Source organism: Streptopelia decaocto (genome assembly GCF_964273445.1).
Source record: "Streptopelia decaocto genome assembly, chromosome: Z".
NCBI classification, from domain to species: domain Eukaryota; kingdom Metazoa; phylum Chordata; class Aves; order Columbiformes; family Columbidae; genus Streptopelia; species Streptopelia decaocto.
The window spans coordinates 19,411,096-19,426,971 of record NC_138657.1 but is presented as its reverse complement, the minus strand read 5'-3'; the positions used below and the strand labels follow the sequence as shown (position 1 = coordinate 19,426,971).

General features: G+C 35.3%; 1 protein-coding gene across 5 annotated transcripts in view; it reads left to right on the top strand.

Annotated features, from left to right (window-relative positions):
* The window catches only part of CCDC171 (coiled-coil domain containing 171), a 155,420-nt gene that overhangs the window by 72,347 nt on the left and 67,197 nt on the right, over positions 1-15,876 (top strand). For all 5 annotated transcript variants that reach the window (XM_082074301.1, XM_082074299.1, XM_082074298.1 and 2 more), the window contains 3 exons: positions 3,324-3,550; positions 4,227-4,409; positions 6,100-6,285. In XM_082074301.1, the coding sequence (XP_081930427.1) occupies positions 3,324-3,550; positions 4,227-4,409; positions 6,100-6,285 (596 nt within the window). The remainder of the gene's footprint in view (positions 1-3,323; positions 3,551-4,226; positions 4,410-6,099; positions 6,286-15,876) is intronic.

The following is a 15,876-nucleotide window of genomic DNA, read 5'->3' as shown; positions in this document are numbered from 1 at the left end:
GCTTGTGTATTAGTTGAAATTCTGTTGCTCATGAGATCAAAAGTCTCCCAAGAACCTTCGGTTCAAAAAACAATAATAAATAATTGAAAGTTGGATATGAAATTTCCAGAAGTATTGAAGTGATAGGGCCCTGAAAGAATATATTTGAAAGAAAGCTTGAATATTTAGGAAATTATTTTATGTTCTGTAAGTCATATTTAAAATAGGATTTAAACCTTCAAGCTGACTTAAATGATTTTGATTTTTTTTAATGCAAATAGGCAATCTGAGAGGCATTTTCTCTCTTCAGATCTCGAAATAATGGCAGTGCCAGATCAGAGTACACATCACAGGAAAAAGTAGGCACCAGAAGGTGCTATGTTGATCAGCAATATGGAAAGGTTTGTTTGTCTTAAAAATTGGCTATGTTCTGAGAAACCGTTTGAGGCAACTGAAAGAAACTAAACCCAGATCACATAGATAGCACTGGACCTTTTGGGGCATGTGCACTCTGGTGATCTGAGGCACGTTTCTTGAGCCTTTAAAGAAAGCACTTTTAGTTTGACATTCGTGGTAATTTCCCTTCACGCTGTTCATTAGTTTGGTTCTCATTCCAGCATGTCTTGGAATGATCTCTTAACTTCACTCTGAATACGAGTTCATTGAAGTTTTGGGGTTTTTTGTTTTGATTTTGTTTCAGTTTTTGTACAGTTAGTTTTGTAGGTTTGTTTGAACAGAATCTGTACTGCAATAAACAAGAGAAAGTAAAGGTCAAGATTTTTTAATGCAAATATTATCAACTGTTACATACACAAAGCTTTGGAAGCTTAGCATGAAAATTTGTCTTGTATAGTACTTGCATCCTGCTGACTCTGATATTTCATCAAAACAGAGTAAACTATTATTTTTTTCATCTGTCAGTGATGTAAGATTTGTCATATTTCATTGTTTTTTCCTTCATTCATTTAATCTAACAATGAATTGCTCTTTATGATATACCTGTATTTGTGTTAATAATTTCTTATGCACACTGTACATCATTTAGTGCTTTTATTGTAATTCCTTGATCCTTCATGGGCAGGTACTTAAAAGGTTTGTACTTAAACCGTATATTCTCTTCTCAATGATTATAGATAAAGCTCCGTGTGGAATTGCATTATATTCTCATTTCATCTTTCAAAGCAGTCAGTAACTTGTATCAATATATTTCTATATTTGCTCCAAACTGCTCTTCATAGAAAAGAAATAAATAAACACAGGTGATGGTTTACTTTTTTATTCCTTATCCCAAGAAGGTGCCTTAGGTTGTGGATGCTGAACAGCACTGCATAACAGGAATCCTGGTTATGAAGTAGAGTGGTCATTTCAAAACACTGCAACAAAATTGACTAAACTATTGTTAATTTATTTTTAATACAGTTAAACTGTGGGTTCTAGACACAGGGAAAGGGGCTGACATCCTAGGTACTGCACATATGGAGAAATACTGTGTTTTCTGGCAGGCAAACAATCTCTTGTAAAATGAGATACCAGGTGGAAATACTATGAAAAATGAAGGAACAGTAGCTCACTGACAGTATCCTTGTTTTGATATTTACCAAAAGTCACGGCAAAGGACAGCTTTTTAGAAGGTTTTGATGTCATCTTACATAGAAGGCAGTGCAAATATGATAGTTTTAATTTTAGGTTAATTTAACTAAACACTCAACTAATGAATACATCGTGACTGGAGAAAAGAGATGGTCTTTGAAACTGGAAGACAGGTAGGATGGGATAATTTGTAACAAAAGACAAGCTACCTTCATTTTAACTCTTATGTGATCAGGAATAGGAAATCAACATAAAGAAAAGAGAGGAGCCTTGGTCAAAGTAGACAGAATATTACATTAGTAGTTTCTTCTGGGTATGAGAAGAATACTTTTTTTTATTGAAGTACAAGATAAAATAGTTATTTAGGATTTTTACCTTAAAGATGAGTGGAAAGAGTGCTATCTTAGACATGAAGAAAAGACTGATTTACTACTAACTGGGGTTATGGAGAGCATGTGCTCAAAAATAGTGCTCCAGTTAAGCACTGCAATTATTGGAATGATGGTATTTTGAAACTAAGGAGGAGAATGGCTCTGAAAATAAGAATACTTGACTTTATCATGTGCACTTTTTTGTTGTTTTGTTTTGTTTCTTACAGATAGATTTCATCTCATATTTGTAAATGATAAATTCCCTGTGATGAGAATCATAATCTAAAAGTATTAATAATCATGTTTTGTTTACTTTGAACCTTTGGCTTTATCCTTGCAATTTATAAAGAGAAATTCTTTAACTTAAAAAAGCTATGGTTAATTTTTTCTGTTTATACTCTTAAGTAAATATTTTAATTCACTGCAGCAACAGGAGATCTGCTATACTACTGAATGTAAATAAGCTCTTCCATGCTTGTCATCTTACACTGATAGTATCATAAGACAAGTAATGACAGATTAAGACCTGCCTAGCAGAGGGAAAACTAAATTACAAGACTTTTATTAAGGCATAAATAAACCTATTAACTGTTATCTGGAATACCAATTAGTGGAAGGAGCACTGACAATTTTATTTATCAACATTAAACACAATTATTAATTACAGACCTGACGAATCTAGCAGTAAGCAGGACATGTTGGGTGAGCTGGGGCCCTAAGTCCATTATATGAGAAGGATGATTACCAAAATCCTGTGGGGAAATAAGTAATTGTAGCTGTAAAATTTTAATTGCCTTGGAATAAGGTAAATTATATTCTCTTGTCTCAGAATATAAATAGTATGGCATTAAGGTAGCAAGCCTCACTAATTCTGAACAGCAAATGATTTAGACATCTATAGAGGGGAGGGAAGAGGAGCCAGGAAACCCTCAGAAATTTGCATTGTAAATATTGTGATAAAGTGATTTACCATTTGCTGTCACATCTGACATACTTGAACTGGCTTACATTTGCTTGCACCCATCTTACATGTTTTCTGAATTACAAAATTAGAAGACAGAAGAAATACCTAAGAAAGTATAGCATTGGAGGAGAACATAAAAACAACTGGAAAATTACTCTTTGACAAACATCCTGTTCTTTAGAATACTGTCCTCCCCTTCCATCCAAAGACTGGTAGTAGAGTGTTCATTGCTAAATACAGAATTTGTCCCAAAGCATCTCTGAGAATTTCCTGCAAGCTCAATATTCCACTCTTCAATAGAAATTTCTTACTGAGTATTTTAAATATGCTATTTTTTGTTGTTGCATTTTTCCATTGGCAGAAAAGATGTGAAAGTAATAACCTACTTGATATTTATTTTTTGTTGCTGTTTCTTAAAGATCCAAAGCCCCAGCTTTCTGGACACTTACTCGTAAGTGCAGCCAGGAACTCCTTTTCAAAGCTTATGGACAAGCTGAATGTAATAATGGAGACTGTTCCACTAGACAGCAGCAGGAGCATTACGTACCTGGAAAAAGACTCCTTGGTACAGAGGCTGGCTCATGGACTTCATAGAATAAATACCCAGGCCCTGGAAGCTGGATTGTGTGACAGACTACCCATCACGGTATGCATATTTATAGCGCTACTTCATGTAAACAGTAGGTTCACAGCATAAGTGTTACAGTGAAGCTCCCTTGGTAGTACCATTAATTTTGTTTCAGATTGTTTATGAGTCCATTACATTGAAGTCAACTATATAATCAGAAATTGATTTGCAACACCCAAAAGCATTAGGGTGTGAATAGATTTTTTTATTGTCAAAGAACTTTAACAAGAGATTTGACATATCCAAGAAAAATATTTTTTTTAAAGTTCTATCAAAATTTTATTTGCTTTGTAAGAATAAACTTGCTTTTGGCATTAACTAAAGTTAAGTGGTGTTGCTTTTTTTCCTTCTTTCTTTTTGTTACTTTTTTTCTTTTTTTCTCCTGCTCTGTTCTGTCTTTCAGAAAAGATAACCTTTACAATTTAACCAAAATAAAAAAATGAACTCTTTCTCCCATAGTTTGTCTTCTGTTGTGGGCCTGTTTGTGAAAATACGTACTTCCTTGAAAACAGAATTTTCAGTAAGTCTCAAGAGTAGATGGAAAAGGTTCTCATTTTTGCACTTCTGTGTGTTTCTTAGAAATGGAGGACAAAAATAGAGCTTTGTCTAATTTGCTTGGGTATTAAAAGTGATTTATTTTATTGCTAAAATAGCACATTTTATAGCACGTGAATTTGTTTCTGTGTACTAACAGAAAAGCATAGCATCCTTGCAGAAGCAAATATTTGAATTTACACAAAGACTTCATACAACAGAGGTGGAACGCCGCTCACTGCGCCTAAAACTTGCAGAATTCAAGTGGAATTTCAGTGAGATGAAGAAAGAAGCTGACAAAGCCCAGAGCCTGCAAGAGCAATTAAATATGTTTAAGAAATCTGTAAGTATATTTGATTTAGAGGAGGCTGCTTACAAGGGATCCTCCTTTTTACACATTTTTTGATTTGTGTTCTTTTGAAAAAACAGTTATAAAATCAATATACTATTAACAGAATTTTCCAGAAGACTTGCCTTGTAAATACCACTAAACTATAAGTCAGATGTATTTAGAAATATCTCCTTTCCACAGGAGTTTCTCTTTGATTTGTAGAATGAGGTATTCGGTGTAAATTACATGTTTGGTCTTCAGCAAACCAGGTTTTTTTCCGTACGTTGAAAATGTTGGTGTGATTTATACACCCTAAAAGGATATAGAAATTTCACTTCAACAGAGTAAAGTCAGCTGGAATGAGGATATCCAGTATGTGTGTTCATAAAGCAGAAATGTAATCTTTTAAACTCTTCATGGATATTGCCGAATATTATGATAGACATTTTACTGTATCTTTGAGTATGGATTACATCCTGAGATAGTCAGTGCAAATTTTAGTGTGGCTGTTTCCTTGAAGGAGTAAGTTTATGGCAAGGAAAGAAGAAAAAAGCTCTTTTCTACATTCTGCGTAGCACATAAGCACCAAATTCCTCTGACCCTTTGCTGTCAGTGATGGATTTACTTAAACACTATGGGTTCACTAACCTGGCACTGTCTGGCAGGAATGGGAGGAGACAACAAAAATGTTTCTTAACCTCTTGAAGCCTCAGTATAGTGAGTAATGGATGTGGTGTTTGAGGGAGTAACGCTATTTTGTGGGCTGTTGATACGTTCCCTGTCCCACTCCTGCAGCTGTGTCTTCAGCCCTTACTGGAGGGGCAGAAACTTGTCTTTCCTTTGGCATGCCGGAAGTTCACTGTGCACCTTTCCTCCTACACCTGGTTTCTGTAGGCTGCATTCAGAATTGAGCTGAGAAAGTGGATAGATAAGGATTCTTATAGGTGCTTCACAGGTGCACGGTATAACTGAAATAGTTGTGTCAGAATGAGCAGCATTTTCAGTAGCTGTGCCCAGTATTGATTCTGAGGCCTAGTGTCAGTGTGTCCCAATCAAAATACTTCCAAGCAGAGAACATTTAATACATGTTTTCACATCCATTCTACTTCCTGTTCCTAGATGGTAAAGTGATTTTTTTTTTTTTTTTACTCAAATGGAGAAGGTTATATCTAACAATCTCCAATTCTGTTCTTACTGGGTTTTATTTCCCTACAGTTCTGGAACAGTTGTGAAGTGAAGTTGGACAGTAGGACAGTGAAGTGAAATTGTCACATTTTAGATGTTGTTCAAAGGCAGATGAGGATTTTCCTTAAAAAAATGTTTCTTTCTGGAACATTTTGGGGAGGGGAGAAGGAGTCCAGGAAGACATTTACAAGGGTTAATAAGATATGGGGGAAATGTGGGACATTGATCTGCATATTTCCTTCTAAATATTGATTCTTTCATACCTGGGGTGCTGATTTGAATAGGGTAATGAATGCATACTGCTTACAGTACCCTGAATGAAAAAACACAATAAATAAAGTTGTCTGCCATTTTATTGTTCAGTGATCTGTCTTCATGTTAAAAAAAATCTAAATGCTCATCTTTAGCAAACCTTTGTTTTAGAATTTGATATGTTTGCAAGTGGAACTCTGAAAGTCAAGCATGTAAGCAAGTGAATGCAGTTACACAATCAAACACAATTTATTTCCCTTATCAGAAACTGATCACCCATGAGAGGTTTGAAAGTACATGTGAAGAATTGAATAATGCATTACATCGGGAGCATCAGGCACAGGTGCTTTTGAATGAACAGGCACAACAGCTACAGGAGTTAAATAATAAACTAGAATTGCACTCCAGTGAAGAAGCAGATAAAAACCAAGTCTTAAGTGAAACCGTAAAGGTAAGATAATTATCCTTATGAAATAGGCAACAGAAATTTACCTTTTGTTGAATAAGCCAAATCTTGCAGTTCTTGTGCAAATAAAATTATAGTAGTAAACGCATACATACTACTCAATCCATTGTAATTTTAGGGCTCTCAGAAAACACTTCTGAGGTGAAACTTCAAGGTATAACTTCTTTTGAGACTGGGCGGTGTACACCAATATCTGTAATACATGATGCATAAGAGACAGCAGTTCTAGCTAGCATGAGGTGTTTGCAGACTATAAGAAAATGAAGCAAGAAATACAGGAATACTTTGATTTTTTTTAATAGAGGTCATAAGAATATTTAAAAACTGGATTAGCTTTTTCCTGAATATAATCCTAGGGTAGAAAATGCATTTGTCAGTTTGGAATATGCTAGGTGAGAGCAGAGAATATCCTTTTTCATCAGGATTATAATTTTCCTCAGACATAGCAAGTAATGAGGGAAAATATGTTGTTACCAGAATCTCTGATATCATATCAAGAAGCAGAGAGAGAATAAGAGGTTTGAGACCAGGTGGATATCTAACATGGGAAGAGAAGAAACCTGATGCTGGGTCAGTAATTAATGTGTGGTGACCGGAGCTCTCTGCAACTTTTATTTATCTTTTATTTAAAGCAAGCTTTGCTGCTTGTGTCCAGCCTTCAGCCTTACTACTGTCTTTCCACCTCCCAGTATTCTTCTGTGAATTCATAGATGAGCAAAAGAGACTGCTTCACTGGTATTTTGAGAAATAAAAGCACTTGTGACTTTGAGGAAGATTTAGGGAGACAGTGACAAGTAATGTCAAGAAGCAGGAGGAGAACCAAAAGGATGCAAGCAACAAAACTAGTAGAAATGTCAGAAGCCATTGTTGAAAATATAACAGTGAAAATGGATGTCAGGGGAGAGGACTTGAAGCAGAGTTGAAGTTCGAAGTGATGTACAGTGTAAGAAGCTGAAGGATGTTGTTAAATTTATTAAGAAGGGTTTTCATTAGCAGTATTATTTACTAAAAATGCTTTAGCTCACTAAGGGTGGAAGACAATGACATTTCTAATTTACCTGCTTGTTTTAATGTTTTTTCTTCCTCACAATCCCCTGCCTCTTAGTGTTTCATTTCAGTGTAACAATAAACTTGTCTAATGTTTAATGTTAATACTATTGCTTTTTTGTTTCAGATATAACTGCAGTATATAAAAGCATTACACTTGTGTTCAATTTCTTTGGTAAATACTTGATTCAAGATTTTAAATTGGATATTACAATCATAAAGAAGGGAAGAAATAGAAGACAGATGCTATTTGAAATCTTCTTTAGGGTCTGCTCTTTATACATTAGTGCATGGTATTTCACCATGTTTTACTTTATATGTAAAACATACCTTTACATTTGTTCAGATGAAATGAAACAAAAAGTCAGTGTAGGCATTTAAAATATAGAGTGGAGTTTTAAACAAGTCTGATACATGGATTATTGGATACTGAATTAGATTTCACAGCTTCAGTTTTTTATTAATGAAAGGCTAGATACAATTTTTTTTTGAGACAGCAGTGATCTTAAAATGCATCCTAATATTACAACTGCCCAGCAATTGTTTGCTACTGGAAAAACTTGATTTAGTGTAAAATGCTTCATTATAGCTGAAAGCCATAAAAATACAATACGATATAAAAATATATAACTTGTGATAGGATGGAGACTAAGAAAGTTGACAGAATAAGCCTTAAAGCTGAAACTGGCCACTTAACACTTACTTGGTTTTCTAAATGTATTGCTCCATAATTCTCAATCTTTTCCATGGAGGAGTTTTGAACCAAATTTAAGTTGTATGCTTGTTGCCATGTACTGTCCCTCAACTTTGTTTAATACCAGAAGGTTGTTTGATGCCTTTTAATTCCTTCTTGATGTTTACTTACAACAGTTACCACAAAATGGCATTGTGGTTGTAACTGCCTTAGTCTGTGGCTGTATCAAGGAAGGAAACAATATCAGTTGTGGTAGCATAGAAACACATGTTCATGATCCTAGTGGGTTTTTTTTGGTGGGTTTGGTTTTTTTTTTTTACATAATGCCTATGTAATTTTATAATGTATACTTTATAAATCATCATCTCACCTTCAGTTTCTATCATTGTATTTTACAGTTCCAAACCTGTGTTGAATAAGTATTTCATATATTCAGGTAGCAGCCTAACACAAACTACTTTGATACCAAGGGATAAAAGGATGTCTTTTTATTTTGAACTCTGTGTGTCTGCATTTTTTTAATTTAAGAAAAAGTCTCTAATAACCTTTTTAACCACAATTCCACTTTTTTCTCTGCTTTTGCCCTGGTGTTTTAAGTGACAGACGTTTTTCTCTTGGCTAATTGTTTTTTGTGAGGTTTTGTGGTTTTTTTTTTTTTTTTTTTGGTTGCTCTTGTTTTGAAGTACAGTGGAACAATCTCATCTCTGTTATAATCAACCTTGACCTTGTAAAACAGTGTTCTTAAAACTGCATAAACTTTTAAACTCTTAAACAGTATAGAACTAGGTAAAAAAAGAACTATTTCACTGAAAAAATGTAGTAGGGAAAATATGTCTCCAGCTTCATTTTAAGATACAAAATAACCTATCGGTCTAGGCTAAACATATTACAAAAATTGGAGAATGTGGTGATATACCAGTGATTTCAGATGGAGTAAAGTGTCATGGAGTAAAAAACTTGCTTTTAATTCTTTACTCATAGTTCTTAAACAGGTGGGAAGGTGAAAAAATAACAGATACTTTTACTGTTGATAACTTTTAAACTTATTCACACTTCAACAGCAATCGGTAAGGACATACTTTGGTATTCATGTACTTCCATAAAGTAGGCTTATTAAAGGGGTAATACTTAATTTCTTAGCTTTATCTGTTCAGATTTTAATCCTGTATATTTTTATCTTCTTAATGGCATATACCATAGAGACATCCAAGGTAGCCAATTACATTCAAGGTCAGCTGGAACTAAGCAACTCTTTTACACCACTTTTTTATTAGATGAGGTAAATCAGCAGCTCTGATTCCCGTGTCTTTGAAGAGAGACTTTTACACAAATGCTGAACAGGCATCTGTAGCAGACATAATTTTTCCTCATTATACAAGCATGTCTTAATTCCAGTAAAATACTTTTTCTTCCTATTGACAGGCACTGTGTTTATATTTACTTCTTTTTAGGTATCATAGAATAGTTTGGGTGGGGGCGGACTTTCAAAGGTCGTCTAGTCCAACCCCCTGCAATGAGCAGGGACATCTTCAGCTAGATCAGGTTGCTCAGAGCCTCGTCCAGCTTGGCCTTGAATGTCTTCAGTGATAGGACATCTACCACCTCTCTGGGCAACCCGTGCCAGTGTTTCACCATCCTCATTGTAAAAAATGCCTTCCTTATATCTAGTCTGAATCTACCCTCTTTTAGTTTAAAACCATTACTGCTTGTCCTATCACAACAGACCCTGCTAAAAAGTCTGTCCCTGTCTTTCTACTGGAAGGCCACAATAAGGTCTCTTGGAGCCTTCTTTTCTCCAGGTTGAACAACCCCAACTCTCTCAGCCTGTCCTCACAGCAGAGCTGTTCCAGCCCTCTGGTCATTTTTGTGGCCTCCCATGGCCCCTCTCCAACAGGTCCATGTCTATACTGTACTAAGGGCTCCAGAGCTGGATGCAGAACTCCAGGTGGGGTCAGACCAGAGCAGAAGGGCAGAATCACCTCCCTTGACCTGCTGGCCACGCTGCTTTTCATGTGGCCCGGGATACAATTGGCCTTCTGGGCTGAGAGCACACGTTGTCAGCTCATGTCCAGCTTTTCACCCACTAGGGTCCACAAGTCCTTCTCCACAGGGCAGCTCTCAATCCCTTCATCCCCCAGCCTGGATTGATACCAGAGTTTGCCCCAACCCAGGTGCAGGACCTTGCACTTGTCCTTGTTGAGCCTCATGAGGTTCACACGGGCCCACTTCTGAAGCTTGTCCAGGTCCCTCTGGATGGCATCCCATCCCTCAGGTGTGTCAACCGCACCACTCAGCTTGGTGTTATCCACAAACTTGCTGCAGTTGCAGTTGACCCCACTGTCTATCTCATTTATGAAGACCTTAAACAGTATCGGACACCACTTGACACTGGTGTCCATCCAGACGCCATTGGCCATTACCTGCTGGATGTGACCATCCAAACAATTCCTTATCCACCAAAGAGTCCATCCATCAAACCCATATCTCTCCAATTTAGGGAGAAGGATGTTGTAGGAGACTGTGTCAAAGGCCTTACAGAAGTCCAGATAGACAATATCTGTAGCTCTTCCCTTGTCCTCTGATATAGTCACTCCATCAGAGATAGCCACTAGGTTTATAAGGCAGGACTTTCCTTGGTGAAGCTATACTTTAGATATGCTTTACTACCTGTTATAAAACCAATATATTTTAAGGTTCGGTTTGTGGAGTATGTCCTCTAAATGGTTAATGGTTTGTGGAGTATGTCCTCTAAATGGTTACTGAATGGCTCTGTGTACATTTCAAGTGCAATATATGTTAAATCTTGTGACTTGCCACTGATCTGCCTCGAAGTAGTCTTCAATATGTGTTTTAGAAGAAAATATCCTAAATTTTGGGTTTATTTACTCTGCAGAGCTTAGTGAAGCTGCCATTGATTTATGACAGCAAAAGTGAGAAAAGAATCTCATCCAAGTGCTTTGATAATGCTCACAGAGAAATGTTTTCTGATGGGAAGGTTAGGAGTGTTTATTTTCACTAGCTACTCCATTTAAATTGTTATATGTATATTCTGTGTTCAGAAAGGGTAGTATCCTTTGCTAAACAGACAGATATGAATTCATTGGATTCTGATGGAGACTGAAATTTCTAGGTTTGCTAGAAGCGGATGTTTTCTTTGAGCAGGCTCTTTGGTCTTGGTGTGGATTTCGGATGAAGGTTGTAGAGAATTTGCTCCTTTTTGTTGCTTTTTCTCTTCATATATTTATAGCTACATATTTTCCCTAGAAAATAATTTATATTATTTATAAAATTTATTTTGTTAATACAATTGTTCACACTTCACAAGTTGGTTTTGTAATTGGCTGTTTCTGCAAATGATGCAGTATTCTAATTTACAGAAAGATTAAAAGGCCTCACTTACATGAGGAAGACCAAGGGATTGTCATGGTTCTCAAATAGAACGCAAAGATTACAGTCACTATAAGAACAGAAATAGGTTTTGTATTTTTTTTTTTAACTCTGAAAAATTGGAAAGACTGTTAGGATTTGGGTGTGCTGAGGGACACTGTTAATTCCCAAAAACTTGTTTGTCACTTTTTCAAGGAATGGTATTTCTGTGAATTTTACCAGTTAAATTAAAGGCTGTTCTTTAAAGAAAGCAGTAGAGCTGATTGCCATTAACATCTAACTTAACAGAGATTTTGTATTAATCAGGTTTAGCATGTTAAAGGGAAGCAAGCTCCCCTCTGAATAGGTTAGAAACTGAAATTAATAATTAGTCATTTAAAAAAAAAAAAATTTCCATACTCTGTATATTTTAAACACCTTTATAATTTATAAATTAGGTAAGAATGGATTAACATTGCCATCTGCCCTATTCTTAGTCAACAGATGTCATGTGTTTTCTTATCACAATAAATTACAAGTTAAACAGGTTTGTCATGTATTTTGGTTTGCATTAGCACTATTTGTAAAATAAGTAAGGCTGCTCATTCTCCTTCTCTGTTACATACTTCCACTACTGATAACTTCTTAAATAGACAGTCTTCAGAGAGTAAAGCCTTGCCCTGGAGCTGGTCCTTTGTGCTTTGTGTTATAAAATTGCAATGCATTGTATGTGGAATTTAGGTATGTGGGAAGGGGTAGTTTTCCCGGGCTTAATTCTAGAAGCTACTGTCTTTACGTAATTGGAGAGGCATGTAGAGAGCATCCTGTTGTGGACTGGACCTGGGAGCTTCTCTTCACTGGGGAGATGACTGGTGAAGTCTGCGTTCTGTTACTCAATCTGCACTTCAGATATCTAAACTTAAACTTCACTTAAATTTCTCTTCTGTGGTTTGTCCAGGAAGTTGAATTGTTTCATTGTCTACTTTGTGATTTAACAAAAATAAGATAAACTTGTGCATTAAATCTTCTCTTGGAGATAAATAATTGTACTCTGTTCAGTTTAGCACTGGAAAGCAGCTGTTCATGTTGTGGTGCAGAGCTCTCCTTGCTTCGCTTCTCTGGTTAGCCCCTAAGCTTCAGGGTCCAAGGTTTGCCCTCTTCTTTTTCCACGTTAGAGATCACCTTATTAGGAATATTGATCGCTGCATTTCCTTGCTGAACAAACTTATTTCCAGCCAGGTTGTTAGGTCTGTATATTTCCTTTGTTCTGTGCCTAGAACATTCATCAGTATCAACATGAGTAGTCTGAAGGGACTGAGGTCAGTACATGGCCTTCAGAAAAGTATTGTATTTGCTCCAGAGTCATCAATGAAGCAACCAAGCAACGAGCAACCAAGTTGCTGAAGGTCTGCCTTAACTTTTCTGCATGACGCTTTCTGGAAAATGTGTAAATAATGAACAGAATAGGAGAAGGAATAAACTTAAAAATTATGCTTAATAGCTATTTCTGTGTTTGCATTAACATGAAGTTCAATACAACAATTCAAAATTTTGCAGTATGAGTCACACAAACATAATTAGAAGCTCTTATTTTGAAAGGATATTGGCATTACCACTGTCTTACTGTTTAATTCCTCTGTAGTTCCTCTTTTGTCCAGTTTTGCAAGTTGAATTCAGTAATAGTTAATTGTAATTTGAGCAATGAAATTGTAATTTGAGCAAAGATTTTAAGATTTTACATTGGAATTTGACCACATACCAGATTAACAGTTTGTGTTTTTTAAGTTATTCTGCTACAAAATATTATATTGGTTAGCAGTAAGAGTATTATTCAGGCTGTTTTTGTCAGACAGATTCTTCACTATCTTTGTATTATAAGAAAAAAAAAATCTCCAAAATGACTTCTACTTTACACTGAGAGAAGAGTGAAAGGAATTGTCAGTTTATTACATTTATATTCAATCTAGTCAGATGTAATCATTATTTATCCAATGAGAAAAGACACCCCTATGTTAGAAAAAATCATATCTGTTTTTAACATGTCAAAGAGCTTAAGATAACTGAGGAAGATGCTCTCACCATTATAACAATTTGGATGTAATTTAGGCACTGAGAGAAACCACTGGAATAAGTCATGATTATATAACATCACTTTAGTTTGTCTTTGAAAGCTAATTATGACCAGGAGTTAATTTCCAAGTAAGAATACATTTTCCCTTCTATTGAAAATTACAGAATAAGTTTGATCATGATAGTCTGATTCAGTAGTCTGATTTCAACAGTCATTTGTCTAATTGTGCACTCAAGTGCCCTTCTGGTAGTTTGCAGAGGAAGGCAAGTAACCGAGACAGGTAGAATTGTGCCCAGGAATAATGAAGCTAATGTGGAAACAAGAGTCAATAATTTGGACTGCAAGTTACTCCTCAACAGATGGCTAAGACCTTAGGGATTTTGTTCTAATATATTAGTGACTGGTACACAGTGAAATCTGGAATCTTTAGTTATATCTTTACAGTGTAGTAATATTGCCTATTTCAGAAAATATTTTTATCTTGAGTCTGTTTGCTGCACTGCATTATTAAAGAAAAAGACAACAACTAACCAACCAAAGAAGTTGACATTCTGTGAAAGAGAAGGAAAGAAAGAAAGACAAAAACTTTCACAAAGTAATTGCATGAAACAGAGCATATTAGTAGTTTTTTAAACAGTGACTTCCAGTATTTTCTGGGTATTCTGTTTGTAGGAAATATTTGCCTCTCATGTGGAGAAGGAAGAATAAATGGAACAATATTGGGATCTAAAAGCTTAATGGTTTTATTGCTGCATAGTAATTTTTCTGATAAACACCTCTGTCCATGACCTTGGAATTTATAGTGCAGTGAGAAAGATTTATTGACACGTAATTTGGAAGAAAAATGGGATTATTGTGTAATTACAATGTGTGGTTATTAAGCATATGTACTTACATACTGATTATCCCTGTTATTTCAAGACCTTCAACCATGTTTCAGTTTTCACTCAAAACCACAGAAAGGCTTCCTCGTAAATTCAGTGCTTGGGAGATCTTTATTATATTATTGGGTCAACTACAAAGTAACTTTGTTACCTTGAGTTGTACAGAGGGGATCGATAGATCTTTAAAACAGCATGTGATGTTTTTAAAGAAATGTTCTAAACCTTTTTTTTCCTGGTAGTTTAGATATCAATGTGTAGGACTTTCTGCTATACAAGTTCTTGATATACAAATCCTTTATACATAGATTTGCTCCTTGCTGCTGTTTGTGTAGGATATCTCTAGGGCCCCATCATTTTTTCACATTAGTCAGGTTTTCCCATAGTTTCCCATTCTATTAATATTTTTGTGAAGCTAACTCTGTAAAGACCTTTGTATAATATCTTCTTGTAAAACCAAAAGTAACTAACTCTCAAATTCCTGTTGGAATATAATTAAGATATGGGAATATAATTAAGTGTGTATCTAACTGGTATCAGGCTAAAGCAAGAGATGCATTCCTTTGCACTTCAGTCCCCTTTCTTGGCTACACAGAATGACAGCAGCATGCCTATCCTTTTTGTAATTTGAATTTTGTATTTACTTTGAATTTTGTATTTACTTTTCATTATGGTTTTGATGATTTTCAAGGGCGAGCTTTTTCAAAATGTATACAACTTCCAGCTTCTGAAATCTATAGTGATGCTATCTTATAATCCTGAAAATCATGGAAGGTCTTTGAGATTGCAGCAGGGTAAAAAACTCAAGACAGATTTCACTTTTTTTAAGTTGCTTAATATTTTGTATTTTTACATATTTTTATAATATGTATTTATGAAAAACCCGTAGATGTACCTGTTGGTACCTGAATCTTTTTACTGTCTTAGTTAGAAGAACTTTAACAAATATATTTTTTTTTAAGTTTGGTCATTTACGTGTTTGTTTTTGTTTGTTTGTTTGTTTGTTTTTTGTCTCTGGACTATACAAAAAGTAATTAAGTGATTTGAAAACTAGGAATGCAAGATTCTCAATTCTAAGTAACAGTCCCAAGGTTTTATTTATAAATAGTACTTCACTGTCATACAAGAAAATTTCTCAGGTGTAAGAGTGAGGAAATAAGTGTTCTTTAAGAAGAAAAAAGTTAATGATCATTTACTAAGTTAGTTGGTTGTGTGATATCACCCAATATGTTTGATAATATTTATTACTGTTGCTTCTATAGGTGAGTGAAGCAGGTAATTTTCCAAGTTTTGTACCACCATGGTGCCATTTTCTCTTCTACTTAGGAAACTTACCAAAAGGAAAAAATAAAATAATTCAGTTTAGCAGTTGCAGTGATTTTTAGTTGTCAGTGTTTACCATGTCTGCTTCAGGATCTGTGTGTGCCACACTCAGAAAAACGTATTCCTTGGTTAAGGTTTGTGCTATTGGTTGGCACTTGGTGTGTCACAAAGCACACCCAGAGGGAAGGGAGACA